The sequence below is a fragment of the Spea bombifrons genome, chromosome 12, assembly GCF_027358695.1.
Source record: "Spea bombifrons isolate aSpeBom1 chromosome 12, aSpeBom1.2.pri, whole genome shotgun sequence".
Taxonomy (NCBI): Eukaryota; Metazoa; Chordata; class Amphibia; order Anura; family Pelobatidae; genus Spea; species Spea bombifrons.
Window position 1 is genome coordinate 16,397,898 of NC_071098.1, and position 22,241 is coordinate 16,420,138.

At 39.7% G+C, this 22,241-nt stretch overlaps 1 protein-coding gene across 1 annotated transcript; it reads left to right on the forward strand.

Moving 5' to 3' along the window:
- Nucleotides 1–1,145: 1,145 nt before the first annotated feature.
- Nucleotides 1,146–21,714, forward strand: NHERF4 (NHERF family PDZ scaffold protein 4). Its single transcript, XM_053451495.1, has 10 exons — nucleotides 1,146–1,219; nucleotides 1,818–1,913; nucleotides 8,449–8,513; nucleotides 9,487–9,698; nucleotides 14,904–15,105; nucleotides 17,628–17,764; nucleotides 18,142–18,343; nucleotides 18,742–18,938; nucleotides 19,500–19,595; nucleotides 21,423–21,714. The coding sequence occupies exons 1-10, from the start codon at nucleotides 1,146–1,148 to the stop codon at nucleotides 21,498–21,500; spliced, it is 1,359 nt and encodes a 452-aa protein (XP_053307470.1). The 3' UTR covers nucleotides 21,501–21,714.
- The last annotated feature ends 527 nt before the right edge of the window (nucleotides 21,715–22,241 follow it).

Sequence of the window (22,241 nt, forward strand, 5' to 3'; positions counted from 1 at the left end):
TTAAGATGACTCTTCAACTGCAAGTTGGCTGAGCTACTTCGAGAAGCTGGAGATATCTTAACAGACACACATAGTAAATAAGAATAAGGCTGACTTTCTCCTAAGAATCAGTAGAAGCGGTCAGATCCTGGCAGATATATACTGAGCTGTATTTTTCCCTGCATTACAGTTGGTTCATTAAATAGTATGGGTCAGCTGAGGTGAACGAAACATCTCAACAGACTAATTTACAAAAATAAAAATGAAATGTGTCTGATCTTGTGTATTGGAAAAAGAACCCTTCTACCAGGAAGCTGTACTCTTCGGCAGTTTTATTATTAGCGTTATCTCGGTAGCTGTGGTTTTACTTGAGACATTTTGGTGAATGAGTGACAATTGTTTTGCCTGTTTTGCATCTTAATAATTGTATGGTTACAACGTAACTTTAACTCTGCTTCTGACTAAAAATATGCAAAGACCGACTAACTTTTAAAAGAACGGTAATTTTTTTTTTATAGGCACTGCAGTCTTGCAGATATGTTAGTTTAATATATTCTGGTCTGTGGAAAGAAATATGTTTTGTTATCCATATTTGCTACAAAACCATCTGCACTCCTCTTCAACCTCTCGTCCTCCCCCTGTCTGATGGACTGCTGGCCAGACTGAGCTCCCTGTTTTCCTGGAAGGTGTGGACATTTTACATATGTATTTGCCCTTTATGTTAATTCTCACAGGTTTATTTTCACAATTACAAAACTATGAGAGGGTCAAAGAGAAACTCTTATCGTGACACGCCAAAACAAATGAGGCTTTCAGTAGAAAGTTCAGAGGCCTGCGGAATGGGCATACCTCATTCAGCGGGCAACACAGAATTTAATGCAGGGCTACCAGGCCACCACCCTGACAGCAAATCCTCTGGGAGCATCACTACCACCACGCTGCTCCGGAAGTTGGAGATTGAGTGAGAGACCGGCAACCTCTGATGGTGGAAGAAGCGGCCAGGCTGGCAGACGAGTATCAAGACGGCAGAAGGGTAAAGCAGCAAAAAAGAGGCGACCCCACGACGTCAGCTGCTCCGACACAGCAAACCTCTACAGCGGAAAAGTGTCTCCAAAGAAATATAGATCAGTCAACCAACCAGCCTACTGTGACTTATTTTTGTCTACATGGGCACCCAAGCTGCCCCACAACAAGGAATGATGGAGGAACCCGAGGAACGATGGATGGTCCTCCACGAAGCGTAACCTATACAAGCTGCTGGAGACCACTGGCTGGTCAAGCTGAAAGGTTGTAACGCCCAAGGTCTGACACACACAGGGGCCACCCTAACTCTGGTACAGCCCCACAGGATTAGCGACTTTGAATGACCTGGTCATACTGTGGCAGTAAGGGTAGCTGGAGGGACTATACACAGGCTCCCCACTGCCTTGGTTCATCTTGACTGGGGTACTGGATCCAGCTATCTGGAAGTAGGAGACACCTCCAAGAAAGGGAGCTCGGGCTGAGATGTTAAAGAGGGGTGCAGATCATATTGTTAAGATAGTGTGATCTGTTCTTTTTATGCATGTGTGCCGGTTTTACCAGAGACTGCTGCAAAAAGCCACTTTCATGCAACATTCTAGAATTGTTCTGAATTAAAAATATACATACCCCCCCCATCACCAAGCAGCTGACGTTAACTCACAGACTGTGTGAAGGTGTCACCTCCCTCCCCACTTAACTGGCACTCCCTGCGAGGTGAAGGGGGGTAGTGGGTGCATTGTGTGCAGATAACAGGCAGAGAAGAGACTAATAAGAGAAGAGATTAAACATTAAGCTGGCTGTCTTGATGTAAAAAGGAGGGGTTGTAGGAGGTGTTATAAGAGGGGAGATGCACTTTGCACCTTTCAAAAGAACATCGCAGAAATTTGCAGACAGAATGAAGAAGCACTCAGGTACAGACCACCAAAAACTACTCTTGTGGTAGATTGGCAAGCTTAATAAATGGGGAGGTACATATAGGATAAATGGATTATCTGGGGAAAATGGCCATTGTATGGAGGAAAAGGGGCAATTAGAGGAGGCATATAGGGGATCTTTAACAGTACACGATGTTTTATCACTACCACTGATTTCAGGAGCTCGTGATTGATGAAATAAAGCTTTGTTGGCAATATTAACACTATAGAACACCCTATATTCTATTCCTAGCGTAAATCATACCTCGTTACCTCCGCATCAAATCAGTCCTTTTGGGTAAATATATGTGCTAGTTCTTGTTAATGCATGGTGTCTGCTGGTTTTGGTTGTAGACAGTGGATATGCACTATATAACACTATATATTGTATATATAATATAGTCGGACTCTGCATCTTTCACTGTTTAGTGCTGAAGAACATTCATGGCAGGAATAGTGGAGTTAATATGTTGAGTATACATGTGCTCTGTGAGCAAAATCACCTTGGACCAAATTTCCCTTTCTTTTTTGCTAAAGTTGTTTTCGTGCAACAAATTTTGTTTTCTTGCCATTTGGCTCGGATGAAACTTCAGTGCCTTTTTTAATGACATTTGGGGGGCATTGGGGGGTACCCAACAGTACATTTTCTGCACCAAAGTAAACAATTAACTTGCAGTATTGTATATGAGTAATAACCATCACTCTCAGCCTCTGCTGACCCAACTGTCACTGTCTCACACTCCAACTCTCATCAGTCTGTAACTGTTGCTACTGACAAGTTAAAATGGCGTCAGCTCACTTATATATCTACCTCTTGTCCCTTCTTGTAAATGCTGATTGGTCAGAGTGAAAAAAGTAAGGAAGAGCTCCCACAGGTTTTGGGGCCCATCAATCACAGCCATAACCATCAATGAGACCCCCCCCCTGTTTTTTTGGCTACTTCTACCTATCAGTCATTGATATGTACCCTCCTACACAACAGCCCCTCCCACTTTACCTCATCAACGAGCGCCAAAACGGCTTGTAATGGCAGCGGCTAGACATGGCGAATCATGACGAACTTTCAGATCTTTCCCACTTTGTCTTCCTAAGTTTGGCCTGAGATAAACCTCGTTTTCGTTGATTTGTTCGAACGCAATTTCATTAAAAATTAAAGTTCATACGAAAACAAATGCACAGGTCTAGTGTAGAGTGGGGGGTAGATGCTCTGGTTGACAGGACAGTGACCGAAAGTCATTGTAAACCCCAAAATATGAATCTACGAAAGCACCATCGTCTACGGGCCCTCAAACCCTGAAGATCCCCGTCTTTCTTCCCCACCAGTGTTACAGCCCTCTATGGTAGAATTAAGTAAAAGTTCAGGCGCTAAACAGGCGATATGTATGTGTATAATGAAATAAGGTGAAAATTTAAATATATTTGTAACAGGTGCTGCAAACACTTAAGTATAACCCCTTTATACCAAAGTACAAATAAAAATTCTATAGTGTTGCGCAGGAATATTTATACCAATTTGGAAAGCAAATATAAAGTGATTATATATAGTACAAACAATATATATAAAAAAGTGTAATAAATAATAAAGAAATAATATTATAAATATAAGTATTATTTCTTTATTATTTATTACACTTTTATATATATATATATATATATATATATATAGAATAGAATTTTTTACAGCCCTCTATGGGGCAATGTGTGCAGTTTCTTGTGAAAGCTACATTAAACAGCAACAGTCTTGGGCAGTTTGGACTAGTCTTTAAGTGTCAATTTAGTTTTTTCGTAGCTTGAGAGCTGCATTGACTATTTTACTGTTCACTGGTGTGTGTAATGGAGCCATAACTTTACGGACTCCATGTAGTACACCAAGGCCCTCTTTGCTTTCTTATCGCTGTAAATGCTTTCTGAATGTAACTGCTGATCTTGCAAGTTCAAAGAACCATCCAATGAGTTTATAGAGTGGAAGTACCACTCCCAGATTCTATATTATATAGTTCAACATCCTTGATTAACCCTTGGAATAACATTTAGGTAAACTGGAAATGATTTAGCGATCTACCTTATTTGTATGCAGACGCAGACAGTGATTCTACCTTCCTGTTTTTGGAATTCACACGATTGTCCCTCCCCATTAAGTTATTCATACATCTTTGCTGAGTCTGGTTTGTTAAGGTAACTTTGGAAAGTAAAAGGAGTACCGTTCTAAACAGAGAAAGTTTATATATTTGTTTACACCTGGTACCCTGAACTGAGCTTTTTCTTAAAGTAGAAGATATACTAATTTTAGTAAGTTCACTTAATGATATGAAAGGCTGAGTTGTTGACAGTTTCCTTTGTAAAGTATTTACTATATGACCATTACACAGACAGGGACTTTTATGACATTGCCAGAGTCGTAACTACAAACCCTGCCCCTCCAACTTCAACAACTGGTCTGTGCCATCATTGCCCCTTGCCCCCCCTTCCAACATATGTAACCACACTTACACAAATTACACACACCTACTCATACTCACTAACACACACTCCATCTCACCTCAATTAAACATCCATGCTTACACACAGAAGTACACATACATGCTCACACACATAGTTTAGAAAGGGCCCTTCTGACCTGGATCGCTGCGACCACTAGTTATGCCAGTGGACATTGGATTCTAAAGAGACAGTATTATGTAGTTGTTCTCCTCTTTGCAGCTATAACAGCTTCCACTCTTCTGAAAAGGCTTTCCTTGAGATTTTTGAATGTTTCCGTGGGAATTATTGGCCATTCATCCATTAGGGCATTTGTAAGGGCAGTCATTGATGTTGGATGAGAAGGTCTCTATTGACCTTACATTTTGCACTGGGGCACAGTCATGCTGCATACAAAAGAGCCTTCCCAAAATGCCTTGGTGTACTGAAGTGGATATGTGTACAGGGCTCATATTAAACCCCCAGTGTCATTTGCCATGACAGCGCTGGTGCTGGTGGCATATCATTGTCCAAAATGTCTTGACATGCCCCCTTCAGCATACCAAGACCTTTTGGACAATTCCATGCTTCCAACTTTGTTGGAACATTTTAAGAAAGCATGAATGTTTCTATTCCAGCATGACTCTGCCCCAATCCAAAAAGCAAGGTCCATAAAGACATGGTTGGATGAGTTTGGTGTGGAAGAACTCAACTGGCCCCACAGAGCCCTGACCTCAACCCCATCGAACACCTTTGAGATTAACTGGTATGGAGATTGCGAGCCAGGTCTTCTTATCGCTCTACTAGGTGAATGGGCAAAAAATCTTGTGGAAAGCCTTCCCAAAGGAGCGGAAGCTGTTATAGCTGCAAAAGGGGGGACCAACTAAATATTAATGCATTTATAAAGCAATGTCATAAAAGTCCTTGTAGTTGTAATGGTCAGGTGTCACAATACTTTTGTCCATATAGTGTATGTGTATACATAATTGTTCAAACTAGTAATCTTAAGTATAGAGTTCTCAGAAAATATATGATAAAGGAGAGTTAGTCAGCAGTTAAAGGAACAGTTTAATATCGCACGCAGTCTTGCCAAACAAGAGTGCATATTACATTGAAAGTACATATTTTACTACTTTAGGGGAAGCTGCAGCTCCCCATTTCCTCTGTGTTCTGATGAACTTTGTCAGTGATTAATGGCGCGTATTACACCCCAAATGTCATTTGCTGTATCACTGCTGGTGCTGACTGCTGGGAAGTATATCACTTGTTTGGCCGACTATATCGGTATCTCCTGCACAAAAAATGGCTAGAGGACGTGGTAATCCCCAATGCATTTGCAAGGGGAATGCTACAGGCATTAAAAGGGCTTTCTTAACTATTATATACGCATGTAGCAATCTATTATAAGTGCATATGTTGGCTGGAGTATAAGGAAGATATACCGTATTTAAGATCTCAGTTTGGTGATTTGCAGTTCTTGTTTTTTCAAATATAGAGTATAGTACTGGTATATACATAGGCCGCACAACCTGTATTTTTTTAATTACGTAGCATTTGATAACGTATAACAGTAATTGATTAACTTTCAACACTGTTACTACACCACCAACAAGCACCTTTTGCAAATTATGTTTAACTGTGCAATCACTATATTATATCCCGTACGTGTTTTATGGCATTGTGGGCAAGGTTCAAGCAACTCAATCCTATATAAGAGGTGGAGCGCGCTACTCTATATTTTACTGCAACTATGATAAGGCCGTTTCATATATTGTGATCTGTTTGCTCTGTCTGAAAAATATGTTTTTTTTATAGCGTGCCACATTTATGAATGCACAAATCAGCCAATGTAATATGGCGGCCTTGCGTTACTTGAGTATTTTCAAATACTAGAAATGCGTTGTAAATGGACACCAAAATGCAGAACCTAGGAATTCTTAATGATCTTTTACAACACTATAGTATTGACAATATCTCACTACATTGGGGTATAGAGTGTAATGTGAAATATGACATTATTTAGGGAAAGTCGTCGTATTCCTTTGAATACATAGAAACTGTGGAGTCCTGATAGGAAGGCATCTGCCATCTTTATTATTTTGATTGAAAATAATTTAAAATAACTTACAACAGCATTTTGTCCTGGCATGAGACTTAAATTGTGGCTGCATTCTTTATGTGTAGAAGTGATTGTGAGTTTGTGTTGGTTATGTTATAGTCAACTATATAACTTGGATTACATCTTTTGTTTTTGATACATAACATACAAATGCCTTTCTTGGACAGCCTTAAGACTTAAGAAACTCCCCTTGGTATACACACACATCTCAGTTGGGTGGAATGCTTCATATATAAAAAAAAAAGTGTACTTCGCAGATGAAAGCCAAAGTGAAAATATGCTGGGGTCCTTAATACTGTATGGATCGCTGAGTTTAGCTACATGTATTTTTAACCCCTTAAGGACAATGGGCGGTCCCTAAACCCATTGAAAACAATGCATTTTGAGCCCGTACATGTACAGGTTTTGTCATTAAGGGGTTAATAAATTCCGTGTTGGATGTAATGCTATTCCTTGATGAAGTATTGTCTAGATTAGAAACTGATATTGTGAGACAGACGACCCGCGGGTAACTGAGGTTCTATAACTGTTTGAAACTATGTTCTGCGATGGATCTAGCCTCACAGACGTAGTCATTTGTGCAAGGGGTGAGCCGTCGAGTAGTAATTTTGTGAAAAGGGTTGTGGCAGCTGTGAATTACATAGGGGCGGTTTTAGATCTAGCCAGTGATTTTCCGCTTCTCTGATTTCTTTACTTTCTCTCTCTTCTCAATATGCCTGAAGAAGACCTAGATAGTCTTGAAAGCTTGCAATCCATTATACTTCAGTTAGCTAATTAAGATATCATCTTCAAATTCAGTTTAGTTTAGCAAATTCTTCCTGAACCAATCAAACACACAGGGCATAGATTAGGCTATAGGAAGGAATAATCATGCACGTGCATTGAACAGATGCTTAACATAGATGTTTCCATGGTATACATATAATATGTTTTTTAATACATATATGTTACTTATTATCTGTAAACCCTATAATATAGGGTTATTTAGAGTATTGTACTGTAAAATGTAGGATTTGGGGAAAAGTCACATGCACAAATTTTAATTGCATTGCTAATTGGAGTGATCTGTAAAGCTTTTATTTTGTCTTGCAGGAACTGGCGATGACTTTGCATTAACCATGTACGTATCACGCTGAATAGAGGCGATATAGAGAGAGTACTTTAGCTGAAAACTAATGTGTGCATTGGGCTATGTAATAAGGAGCTGTATGAAGACTGTTAAAATAAAAAATCTCATATTACTACATTTCAGATGAACCGAATTCTCTTTTCCAGATTGAGTCATTAAGCCATTTAAATCTACAACATTGTAATGCAGTGTGATCCATAATTTACTACATTATTCATTTAAATCTCACATAAATATATGTCACGGTTAAGAATTAGTTTTTATATAGTACATATAGTGCGCATGCTCTGTGGCACTTCCATTGGATGCTGTGCCCAGCTGAAATGACTGTAAGTAGTGGCTGCCATTCACATGTCTGCTAGCAAAACATCCGTGTTTGGCTGCTGGAACTGGGCATCGCCATTTGTTTTCTCTAATAGTTTGTGCCGTCAGTGATGATGGACCCCTGGCTAATGCCCACATTCTCCATTTGATGAGCGGCCCAGCATGTGAAAGAGTTAATTTACATCAAACAGTTACTGTATGCTTTACATTCCGGAGAACACTTAGTCCTAGGAGGAAGAAGTGCAGCAGCCCCACCAGACAGGTGTGTGGTCAGTGGAAGTTTTCTACAGGACAAAATTGTATGATGTCCTGTCTCCCAATCCCTGTCACGCTGAGCAGTTCTAAAGGACTCATAGGGATAATGTTTTTACAGAAATACAGAACACTGTATATTAACACTGTCGTCAACCTGTCAGAAATGTGTTGAAATAAGCTGTACTATCTATAATCACAGACACATACATTGTGTTTCTAACTATGTTGTTTTTATTTATTTTTCTAAGGAAATTCCCATTTAATCCCAAATTGGGAATTGATAATCCAGCTTTGTGCCTTGGAGAGGATACAGGTATGTTGAAGCACCTGCCTCCATATTGTGACACTATCCATGTGTAGTAAATGAAGAAACAGATTGCTGTTCCCACATTACTACAAATTTTCTACGTAGTAATGAAATTAAAGTGAATCTCTTTATTAAATAATTTTACATTCAAACAGAATATTTTTTGGTAAGTCTTCTGTTGTAATTGTTTAGCACTTCTTATTTAAGATATATGATATGACCAAAAGTATATGGTCAAAACTCTTCCTAATTATTTGACTTGTCCATTTGTATTCGGGTGAACATGAAAACGAACACGAATAGTGCATTTTCGCTGTTCAAACCGAAAAAAGGAAGAAACGATGGTGGTGGCGGCAAAACGTAGACAAAGACGAAGACACACAACACAAAGAATCTTCGTGTTCGTCTTCGTCTACTAACCTCCCTGGTCCCTTCCCCATCTAGCCTACCTTATCTACGCAGCATTGCAGACATGTAGGTCAAGTGCTAGCTTTGTGGCACAAATGCTTTTTCTGAATGTGCACAAATTTCCACAAATGCAACCCAAAATCTTGTGTAAAGCATTTTCAGAAGAGTGGAGGCTACAAATGGGGGGTCAACTCCCTATTGATGACCATGGTTTTAGAATGGGATGTCCAACAACACCATATATTTGCAGTGGTGAGGTATCCATATACTTTTGGTCATATAGGGTACTAGTGTAATACGTTTGTGCTTACGTTCCCTGCCCCTATTTATTTGGTGACAGGAGTGCTTTCGTCTCTTCCTTTATATTTTATATCACCATATACCTTGCATTAGTCTGCATATTTTATAAATACCACTTTATAAAGAAGACATTTTGTATCCTTCATTTTTCAAACCTCTTTGTTTACTTTTATTTGCTTTAAACCAAGTACTTGATTTACTAATGCACCATGGGATGACAAGAAGCCAATATTAATAATAATTTCTCTCCAATTATATGTTACCCTACCAGGCTCTGATCCTGAACCTGAGGCCCGATTCTGTGTCCTGAGGAAAGATCCTGGTGGCTCTTTTGGGTTCAGCTTGCAGATAGTGCAAGGAAGAGACGGACATGTTATATATAAAGTGGTCCCTGGTGGTCCAGCTCATCTTGGAGGCCTGAGAGATGGAGATCTACTTCTGCAGATCAATGGAGAATATGTGCACGAACAGGAGCACCTGAGGGTGAGACTAAAACTGTAGCATCATATAATACAATAAACCAATACCTGAGTTGTCATATACAGTACAAAAGTTTTAGGAATGAGAAAAAAATGCTGTAGAGTAAAAATTATGTAAAAAAATGGACATGTTTATTTCTATTTAAAAAAATACAAAGTGAGTGAACAGACGAAAGATCTAAATAAAACAAACAGCATTAATTCTTCTAGGCACACTAACACAGAGGGATTTTGTAGGCATATAGTTAGATGTATGATTAAACAATTATACCAAACAGGATCTAATGATCATCAATTTAATATGTAGGTTCAAACACAATCATTTACTGAAACAGAAACAGCTATAAAGGAGGAATAACAATGGGAACAGCCAAACTTACTAACAAGGGAAGGTTGTTGAAGACAGTTTAATGTCAAAAGTCATACACCATGGCAAGACGTCGTTTACAGGCAGAAATGTCAAGGCAGACAGGGGTTTCTAGATTTCTGACCAAGCTCTTTTGAAGAAACACAAAGAAACGGGCAATGTTGAGGACCGTAGATGCGGTGGCCAGCCAATGAAACTTGCAGCAAATGAAAGACAAATCATGCTTACTTCGCTTTGCAATCAAAAGATGTCCAGCAGTGCCATCAGCTCAGGCTTGGCAGAAAACAGTGGGACCCTGGTACACCTATCTACTGTCTGGAGAAGTCTGGTGAGAAGTGGCCTTCATGGAAGTCTTGCGGCCAAAAAAAAACATACCTCCGAAGTGAAAACAAGGCCAAGTGACTCAGCTCTTCACATAAATACAGAAACTGGAGAAATATTTGGCTGTAGCAAAAGGCAGTTTGTTCGCCAAAGTGCCAGAGAGTGGTACAAGAATGAGTGTTTACAGGCAACAGTGAAGCATGTTGGAGGTTCCTTGCAAATTTGGGGCTGCTGTTCTGCAAATAAGGTTGGTGATTTGGTCAGCATTAACAGTCTCCTCAATGCCGAGACGTACATGCAGAGACTTATCATGCAATACTATCAGGGAGGCACCTGAATGGTCCCAAATTTATTCTGTAGCCTCACAACCCCAAACATACAGCCAAAGTGATTAAGATCTATCTTCAGTGTAAAGGAGAACAAGGAGTCCTGGAAGTCATGGCATGGCTCCCACAAAGCCCTGATCTAAACATCATTAAGTCTGACTGCCTAAGTCCATAGAAGAACTGTGATTGGTTCTCCAAGGTGTTTGGAACAACCAGACCGGCCCAAAATTGTTCACAAATGGCTGGTTTTAGAATGGGTGTATATTTGTAAGTGTGTGTGTGTTAGCATGAATGTTGTAGTGAGTATGATTAAATATGTGTTAGGGTAAATATGTGTAAGCATGTGTATGTGTGCTAGCATGAGTATGTACGTTTGTGTAAGTGTGTGCCAGTGAGCATGTTGGGGGGCAAGGGGCCCCTGGGGGCAACCTACTTGCCCAGTTCCTTAAAAAACTGTGTGCATCTTTATTCTGTTCACTCACTTTGCATTTTGTTAAATGCTAAAAATAAACTATTGACTATTTTTTAAAGCATTCTTACCTTACAGCATTTTTTCACACCTGCCTTAAACGTTTGCACAGTACTGTGTGTATATGGAGGTGTATTCAAGGCAGGGCTCATTATGGTGCCAGGAACCATAACACTAATGCAGAGGACAGCACTGGCACGCACAACAGGTAGCCTTCTGGATGGGGCGCACACGACAGGTAGCCCTCTGGATGGGCTCAAGGCCAGTGGCGTCGGCAGGGGGGGCCAGAGGGGGCCATGGCCCGCCCTACATCATGCTGTGCCCCCCGGTGTGCCCCCCCAATTGAAACGCCGTCTTTTTTTTCTTTTTTTTTATAGATCCGGAGGAGAGAGGCGCCGAGCGGTAACTGAGGAATAAGTTCTCACCGACCGTTCGGCGCCTCTCACTCTTCTCCGCGACCGCGAGGCCTCTGCCTTGGTCGCAGTGCCGGCATTTCAAGCCGAGCGCCGGTATATGATGTCATATCCGGCGCTCAGCAATGAAGCCGCGCACACTGCGGCAGAACCAGGAAGACAGAGACCTCGCGATCCCGCTGCTGGACTTCTACAAACCCAAGGTAAGGGGGGGGGGCTTAGAAAGTTAGGAGGGGGTTAGAGAGTGAAAAGAGGTAGATAGGAAGTGAGAAGAGGTAGATTGGGAGGGAGAGAGGGGGTAGTTAGGATAGATTAGGAGGGAGAGGGGGTAGATAGGATAGATTGGGAGGGAGAGGGGATAGATAGGATAGATTGGGAGGGAGAGGGGGTAGATAGGATAGATTGGGAGAGAGAGGGGATAGATTGGGAGGGAGAGGGGATAGATAGGGAGGGAGATGGAGATATTAACATATATTGGCAGCAGGGGCTAATATTAATATTTATTGGCAGCAGGGTCTAGTATTTACATTCATATTGGCAGTAGGGTCTAGTATTTATATATATATCGGCAGCAGGGGCTAATATTAATATATATTAGCTGCAGGGGCTAATTTTATATATATTGGCTGCAGGGGCTAATAATATATATTGGCAGTAGTGGCTAATATTAATATATACTGGTAGCAGGGTCAAATATTAATATATATCGGCAGCAGGGTATAATTTTTATGTATATCGGCAGCAGGGTATAATATAAGTATAAATCCGCAGCAGGGGCTAATATCAATATATATCCGCAGCAGGGGTTAATATTAATATATATCAGAAGAAGGGTGTAATATTTCTATATATCGGCAGCAGGGTCTAATATTTATATATATATTGTCAGCAGGGGCTAATATTAAAGAATGAGAAATATCTGCCTAACGTGTGTGTGTGTATATGTATATATATATATATATATATATATATATATATATATATATATATATATATATATATATATATATATGTGTATATGTACCGTTTTATAATTGGCCCCCCTACTTTGGTCCCTGGCCCCCCATGTGCCCCCCCTAAATATGAAAGCTGGAGACGCCACTGCTCAAGGCAGGAACAAGTCAGGATCAGGAACTCAGGAAACCAAATAGTAATTCAGGAATCAGGATAACAGGGCCAAAGCAAACCGGTTCACTAACTACAATGCAAAGGCCCTGACTGCAGAGCTGGGCAGGTTTACATAGGCAGGCTTGATCAGGTAATATGGTGCAGCTGTACATGATGATGGTCTGAGTGGTTCAGAGTGACAAGGGTGGCCACTAGTGGTGGATAAACAACATGGGCAGCACAAAGTTGTGTGTATTCCAGGCTGAGAAGGGTGGAATGTTACAGCACCTCAGTTGCAAAACACTTTAATTTAAGTTCTACAGTTTTATATTCAGCATAGTAATTTAAACAAATGAAAAATAAATAACTTTAGCAGATTTAACTTCAGATCACCTTATGTCCTGGGGAAATATTACCTCCCGAGAACCTTTTTCATATATCTCAGTTAAAAACCTTTCGAGTTGAGTTGAGTTGAGGGCCCTATAGGCCCACATTCTATTTTGGACAATTTGTTCAGGAACACCATAAATATCCAGACTAATGAAGCTATTATATTACACTTTCTGGGGGAGGAGGGGGCCCCACGAAACAAATTAAAATAAAACAAAGAGCTTAGAATTTTAGTGGTTTTGTCGCTCTCACTCATTCTTACTCACACTCTATCACTCTCTCATTCACACTCAACCTCATTTTCTCACACGTCTCTTTCAATGTCTCCCTGCCTTCTCAGTTGACTGCTTCCATGTCCCTGTCTCCTTTCCCACATCTCCACTTCTCTTGACTCTTCTTTTTCCTCATCCACTTCTTTCTGTATTGAAGATTCTTCATCCGCTCTAATTCTTTCTCGGCTCCCAGTTAACTTCCATAAAAGGGACACCCTCTCCCCTGGTTGGAGGAACGGGGGGAGGCTGCCCCGATGGCTCCATCCATTTGGGGGGAGGGTACCGTAAGGCCAAAATAAGGCGGAAAGAATTGTGGAGAGAAGAGTTTCTGCACCTTTCTCTCCGTGAATCTATTTGAATTATTCTGGCCTTTGGTGCACTTCTGCAAAAAGGATGAACCACATGGACATCCTCTCCCCTGTTCCACCAATCAGGGGAAAGGGTGGCCAGACATTCTCCCCTTTTGTGGAAGTTCACTGGGAGACCAGATTCATGTAGAAGCGATGAATAAAGAAGACAGAAGAAAGAAGACAGAAGAACAAGAAAAGGCAAAAGAAGAGGCAAAGCTGTGGGAAAAAGGGACCTGGAAGCAGTCGGTGGAGAAAGTAGGGAGACATTCAGAGAAAGAGTGAATGAGGGTGAGTGACAAAACATTTATTTTCTGTACGTAAAAAGTCCTCTGAATTTTGTCTGAGCCAAAAGGTCAGGAAACTAAATTTGTTGTGTGAAATGATTGGACCAAAAGTGAAACAAAACATTTGTCCAAATCGGTTTTGGTCTATTTGAATAATTCTATTATATAAAGGAGCTAGACAGTAGCTTTGACCACCCGTAAGGAAGAAATTGGAAAAAGATTTAGACTCCTGGACTAAAGTCAGGAAAGCTGTGGTCCGGCGTGGTCTGAAACTACTAATTAACTTTCTTATTAGTGTAATATGGAAAGGTACTTTTATTCCCTGCTTTCTAACACAGTTTATAATGTTATTAGCTTGCATATATGAAAACGATCTAATCCTCTTAGCTTTCTTCCAAAAGAATAAACATATTCTCCTACGACTGGTGTGGATGTGCAAGAGAATGTGATTTTAGATTGGTATTCTGTTAAATGTTTCTTTAATAGATAATGTTATACCATACTATATGTTGTTGCCTTACCTGATGCATGCAGACGGATTTCCTACTATTTTACAACGTTCTGGCTCGTACCTACAACTGTCTCTGTGTGCCATTACTTGACCAGCCATATTTGAAGTATCCTTTGAGCTTGGTTGAATATATATGTGCTTTGAAAGGCATGGCAGCAAAGGATATTTAAACAACTCAACCCCTTCAAACAATGGGAAGGACGAATCGTGATGATTTTTATGTATTATATATGCAGGGTTTTTTTGCTTGATAAATATCTGGTGTATTTTCCAGCTGTGCAACATATCATTAAGTTTTAATGCCCTAGTTATAGTTGATGCTTTTTCCAATATTTATGTACCATATTTCATGATGCTGCATGTTTTGTGCATGTATTGATGTATCCAATATCTTAACAGGTGGTACAAAAAGTGAAGTCCAGTGGCTCCCGTCTGTCACTTGCTGTTTTGGATGAGGCATCTTATGCAAAAGTGCACTCCAGTCACAAGACGCCAGCTTCAGTTCTTCCCAAGGGTCTCCCTGATTCTTGCCCACGCCCGCGGCTTTGTCTTATACGAAATGAAGGTCGAGGCTTTGGGTTCACTGCTAGTGCCACAGGTGGTATGTGATCTGACAGGGTGACACCCTCCACTACTTATATTAAGCTCAAAGCTGCGACCCCTCTAAACCTTAACTAGGTTCAATGATGGTGATTAATAGATGGTTTCCAATTTAATGACCTTTCTAAACTAAACTGTCAAGTATCCAAACCAAACTGCTAAGAAACGCTACAATTAAAGTCAATGGAAATGTCTGCACTTAAGTGATTCAATGGGGTCCGTGGAAAAATAGTTTCAGTTAAAATAAGAAATTTTAAACAGATTTTGTAGACAAATAGCAGATTTAACTCAATTAACCCCTTAACGTCCATTGCCGGGTCAGGCACGTCATGCAAAACGGTCACTTAACGACCTATGACGTGCCTGACACGTCATCAGACTTAAACAAGCTTAGAAAGTGTTCAACGATCACTTTCTAAGCTTAAACGGTGTTGCTGTAATGCCTCGATGTCGAGGCATTCAGCAACACCGAGATCGGCATGATGGGCCATGTCTGGCCCCTCCCCGGGGCGTCAACAGCCGCCATACATTGTATGGCGGCGGACGCCCGTTTTAAAAGCGTTTAGGAGGCGATCAACGATCACCTCCTAAACGTCAATGGTGTCGCTGGAATGCCTCGATCAGGAGGCATCCAGCGACACCAAACACTTACCTCTTGATGGACTGTGACCGCTCCGGAGAGCGGTCACAGCCGCAGCTGCACGCAGTCTTCACCATCCGCAAGATGGCGGCGGCCCGGGAAAAAAAATAATAAAGTTTTAAAAGTTGGCTAGACGGTCTCCAGACCCTCTAGAGAACTCTGGCTCCACTTGCAGGTTGAATACAGGTACTGCATTCAACCATACAAGTCAATGGAGCCCAGCTTTCTAATCACTATGTGATTAGTAAAATATTTAAAAAATAAATAAAAAAATAAAAAAAGGAAAAAAAGAAACAGCTTAAAAAAACATGGTAACATTTAAAAATTATTATGCTTTAGAGGAACTATCCAGTTCCAGCAAAATGTAAAAAAAAGTCCAAAAAGAGTAAAATAAATAAAATAAAAAAATAAAGTTTATTATTATGAGCAAGTGCTAAAATTAGCGCTGTATCTTCCCAAAAATCCTGACGTGGAAAAATTTAAATAAAAGCATTTCAAATACCCAAGGGGTGTCTAATTTAAAAAAATGAATGGTTTGATGGGGTAAATTGGAGTGGCCGGGCTCAAAGATAGGGCATAGGCACAGACTGACCGAAATGGGGAGAAAAAAAAAGCGCACTTCCAAAATGTGGCATTTTAACCTCAAACACCAGACAAACCCATACATGTGGGGTATGACTGAACTCGGGTGTTGTTTGATAGTGACGTATACCTGGAGCCATAAATTTATACCCAAAGTACAATTAGTGTGAACAAAATACAAAAAAAAATACTACCACAAAGTGTGGCAAAGGCTGGTGGTAGAATCTGATGCATGGAAAGGGTTAAATACTACCATTTTAAGTACCTTGGGGTGTCTAGTTTTCAAAAATATATGGTTTTATGAGGTAAATTGTAGTGGCCAGGCTCAAAGATAGGGCATAGGCACAGACTGACCAAAATAGGGGAAAAAAGCGCACTTCCCAAATGTGGCCTTTTAACCCCAAACAGCAGTCAAACCCATGCATGGGTGGTATCACTGTACTCGAGAGATGTTATTGAACACATATTAGGGTGTTGTTTGATAGTGACGTATACCTGGAGCTATAAATGTATACCCAAAGTACAATTTGTGTAAAAAAAATACTAACACAAAGTGTGGCAAAGGCTGGTGGTAGAATCTCATGCATGGAAAGGGTTAAAATACTAGCATTTGAAATACCTTGGGGTGTCTAGTTTTCAAAAATATATGATTTGATGGGGTAAATTGCATTGGCCGGCTTCAAAGATACCCGAAATGGCACATGGGGGGAAGAATTACGAGATTTGGAAAAAATGGTTTTGAAATAGCAAAACGCTACCTGTACTTAATGCTCCATAACTTGCAGAAAAAAGCAAAAAAAAACATAAAAACATTGGGTATTTCTAAACTCAGGACAAATAGTAGAATATATTTAGTAGGTTTTTTCATTAGCTTTTTTGGATGAGTAAAAGATTTTTGGGGTAAAAGTCAGAAAATGTTTTTTTTTTTTTTTCACATTTTTCATCATATTTTATTATTTTTTTTATGGGAAATTAGATAATATGATTAAAACAATGGTATCTGAAGAAAGCCCTTATTGTCCTGAAAAAAACAACATATAATTTGTGTGGGTTCACTAAATGAGTGAAGAGAAAATTACATCTAAACACGAACACCGCAAAAGTGTTAAAACAGCCTCGGTCCCAATGGTACAAAAGGTAAAACACAGCCTGGTCCTTAAGGGGTTAAAACAGCGTTAAAAGACTCCCTTCTATGCCCTTGCCCTCATTCTCAGACCCCCAATTCCTTGGCTTGCAGGGGGTGCATTCGGCCAAACAAGAACTCTTGTCACATTGCCTCTTTGATTTGATTTTATTGCTAGGTGTACGAGGAACATTTTTGCTAACAGTGGAAGATGGGGGTCCGGCACATAAGGCTGGCGTTCCCCCTGGTGCCCGACTCCTGGAGGTGAATGCAGAGAGTGTGATCAGCATCACTCTGAGCCAGCTCACTAAGAAGGTAACATTGCTATGCTAGCCTCAAACGGATATTTTTATTACACGTTGTGTAAAGCTGTCCATGTACATAGCGAACAGTGTTCCAGTATAAATTATCAAGTAATATAAACTAAGTTAAAAATAAAACTTTATGCAATGTGCATTATTTGCTGCAGACATTGCACACTTATGATTCAGACACAATAACATTTTCTCTCATTATTATATGCTTGATTACAATCATTTTATAATTCCTCATCTCTTTTAAAACAAACAGTGCAGACCACTGAGTATAGTATGTAAATGTATTAATTGACACATACATTTGTGTATGTATATTCATCTATAACTGTTTATATTCACGTTACAGCTCTGGTATCTTTTCCTCATCTCTTATAGTTGCAGAGCAATAATTCTCGAGTGGTCCTTCTAGTATTGGAAGCTTCTGCATGGGATGTATATGAATATCATGGCATTACCCCAACTTCAGCACTTGCAGACACTTCTTTCCTTCCTTACCGAACACGCAAATTGCATCTAGTACGGGGTCCAGAAGGATATGGCTTTCTCTTAAGACAAGAGAAGTGTCTAGGAGAATCAGGTGGGAATTAGGAAACATTTTAAATTGGCTCATAAAACAGAGGGCCTGCTTTCTCCAGCTAAGAAAGAAACCCTTGGTAGATTACTTTTGATTATTTCTCCGAAGGGTTAAGCACATAACAGCACAGAAACTTATTTTAAGAAGCCTTTTTCAGTTTCTTTGGCAACAACCTATACGTGCCTGGTTTTGTGTCACATGATAATCGTCCCCACACCTTTAAAGTGAGGAGATACTAATATGTTTGTCTATCCACGCGTTAGAAAATGTACCTGACATGATTAAATATGTCGATAATCATAATAATAATAATAATTAATTAAACCGGGAGTTGCTGGCCTTGGAGATATTCTGAAGTGCTCGACATTTGTAGGCCAAATGGACATCATGATTTCTTTTAGGTCAATACCTGCGTGAACTGGACCCGGGGCTACCTGCAGAGGTGGCTGGAATGCGAGAGGGAGATCGTTTATTGGGAGTCAATGGACACAACGTAGAAGGATTAGAACATGAAGACATTGTGTGTTTAATACAGGCTAGTGGCAAGCAAGTCACACTGATTGTCATCAGCAACGAAGGAGACAGGTTTTACAGAGAGGTGAGACATGCTAAACACTATGGCAAAGTAAAGACTTGAACGTTTGGTTTCGTGTTTTTTCAACAAACTTTATCTGCCGATCTTAAAGTATCCATTGTAGGCAGAAATGTGATATTTTGATTACATTCCAAACTAAAAATACCACATTGATTGGATTCTTTATAACAGCGTTACAAAATCCTGCTTATGTTTTTAAATGCCCTTCCCCTTAAATTTTATTAGTCAATAAGTCCCTCTGGGTGATTAAAACCCATCTCCAGTGTTTACCACAGGAGAGTATGAGAAGAACATGGGATGTTTGTCAAGATGATTGGGCGAATAGAACAGACCTAAACACATGGAGAAGAAATAGATTTCCTGTCCACAAGAAGCCTAAGCCTGATTCAAAATATTTGAAATCTGATGAAGAACACAAATAGTCGAGTTCTATAGATATTTCAGGAGGACAAGGGGATAGGGCTGTCCATCCATTGGCCCCAACAGCTTATGCTGAAATGTGATGTATATAAAATTCTATACCAAGGTATGGAACTTTCAATCTTTCTTGCTTCTTTACATTAGATTGGAATTTCCCCTCTGCTGTTCTATGAAGGTAATACCGATAATGGCGGTATGAAATTAGCTATTCCTGCACAGTCTGCATCTACAGATCCACAGGTGAGGTGATTTATTTTGTAGTTCATTGGGTGGCATTTTAACCTTTGTTAATAGCACTAGTATTGTGTATCTACTAACATTCAGGTAGTACTGCACTGAAGAATTCTGCCAAATTTGCAGGACTTGGCCTTAGCTCTATAGCAAGCTGTGATTTTATGTATAATTCAATTTATCTGGTATAACTTCTGCCAAAACTGTTGATTTTGCCGAACAGGTAGTCTACTAAAGAGAAACGTCACTTTTACCAAAGTTCATAGCAAATTGAAACAAATCCTCCCCTCTTCTGCTGATTTGTTGACTTTTCAAGGAGCCAGAACTAAGATAGTTGAAAATTAAATATCATCCTGAGAATACCGTTATGTTGAAGGGAATGTTTAACTATAAATTCCCACTTTGTTAAAGATTAAATCGGATTTGTTACTTTTCCAAGATCCTTCTTCATTTCCTAAAGTTCAATAAAGCAATTTAGAATCGTTTATTGACATGGGACCAATATTTGCAACTTTCCTTGCTATTTGTATAAACTATTTATCCCATTAAAACACTTTTCCCTTCTTGTTGAGCTTCTGATCGCTGGGTCGGGCAGCCTTTGTAAGAGGGTGAGGAGATAATTTAAGCATAGAAAAAAAATATTTAAATATTGTGTTCTTTGAAACAAGATCTCGGCTAACTAAAATTTGAAACTCTCCAACATGATTACACTCACTGACAAACCAAATGCACAAGCCATAGGATGTTTCAATAAATGTATTTCATTATTATTTATTGTTTTATATAGCGCCATTAAATTCTGTAGTGTTGTACAATGAATGGACAGGACAAAACAAGTAGTATGTAACATAACAATTTGACTTACAGAGACAACAGATGAGGAGGGCCCTGCTCAAAAGAGCTTAAAATCTAGTTCATTATTGTAAAATTGTGAAAGTTCTCCTACACTCTTAAAGTGTTTATGAAATAGCTCACTGATTGCGTTTGGATAAAAGGTATGAAACCATTTTAACAAATATTCACCTAATACAGAACAATACAATGACACTGAATATAGTGGCGCTATCCAAAATAGGAAATATTCTTGTATTATATACACTATTGTTTTCAGTTATATGGTACATATAGTATATATAGTTTTCACATTAAGATGTAATTTATCTGCGGATCATGTGGAAGCCATTGTCCAATCTGAAAACACCACATCGAGGATGTTTTCCTTTCTTAGACAGTGTGTACCTGTGTCTGATAAAGACCTAGGCCTTCTATTGTTTACAATGCAGTATGATGAGACTTATGCGTGTTTATCTAGTTAAATGGGCCAAGATAACAGCCGTGCTCCTGACGCTCGTCGTTTATCCAGCCCAGTATAGAGAAACAAATGTGGTTAGCATTGTCATAAATGATCTGCTCGCTATGATGTTTCTGCAGGTAAAGTCACCCAAAATATCATAACTATCAACAATGGCAGCCACTAGGCTGGTAGATGAAGGACCTTTATTGGAACAAAATTAGATTAAACCAGGTTTTTGTCAATGCTACAAAAAAGCAGGATATGAAAAAAAAACATATCCGAGGGAGATCACTAAGAGATCACACAATCTATGGATGGCCCCTCTCAGACATATTGTTGACTATTTACTTGGAAGTTTGTTGGAGTTTGTATGTCAGTTGGCTTTTATTATTATTCACACGTTTTCTTTTCATATATAAGCAGGCACCTCCTCTTTGGGGTGCCCCCTTTAACTATCATAAATAAACTACGATGTTACCGTGGATAAGGCATTCATAATGGCATTCATAAGAAACTATTCTTTTTTTTCTCCCCACCAACAGATGAAAGTGAATGCCTTACCTGAGAGAGACCATAAAGCTCAAATAACGCATACAGAAGTGCAAAGAAGTGAAGAATGATGAGTAACCAAAATAATCATAAAACTGCTAAAAAGATGACAGTCACCAAGAAAAACCCCATGGGCACTAATTGCAGCAACAATTGTATCCTCTAATTGTACATTTCAGAATGCCATGTGCACATCTGGGAATCAGCACTTTAATGGAATTATATTTTTCTAAAGAGTATCTGCCCTACTAGTTGGGCTAACTAACCTATATGACTCTTAACTGAATATATTCACACAGAAATGAATGGCAAACAACATTTTTAATTAAGGTCCTAGACCAGATGGGACCCCGTGTGAAGTCTTGATGGCATTTTTTCTCGTTTGCAGCAATATCGGTCAGATACATTTGGCTACATTGTGGAGGGCAGCGCTTAATGTTACGTAACCTCCGCACCAAAATAACGAGCATGTTCAATGCATAAGAAAACCTAGGAAATAAGTACCAACGGGGCTCGCCCCAGGCAACTGGCTGGGATTCCTGGTACTAAAACTGGCCCTCTATGGTATGTAGTGCGAGTCATTTGCCAGCACATCAGCCCCACGTTCTCCCTGGTTGCTCACTTTGGAAGTAATTAAATCGGACTCTCAGCACAACTATGCTAAAATCCATTATGAAAAGTAACTTAAAAGCTACTGACCAGTAGTTTGTAATAGCAAATTTACACCATCACTTGCTGTATTGACAATGCAAGAGAGGAAGGGAATTAATCGAGTGTAACTACCGTATTTGCTCGATTATAAGACGAGGTTT

Coding starts and splice junctions, on each gene's coding strand:
- NHERF4 (XM_053451495.1), top strand. CDS start 1,146: ATGGGCACCCAAGCTGCCCCACAACAAGGAATGATGGAGGAACCCGAG. Junction 1,914..8,448: donor CAGAATGAAGAAGCACTCAG/GTACAGACCACC, acceptor TATTTTTCTAAG/GAAATTCCCATTTAATCCCA. Junction 18,344..18,741: donor GAAGTGTCTAGGAGAATCAG/GTGGGAATTAGG, acceptor GATTTCTTTTAG/GTCAATACCTGCGTGAACTG.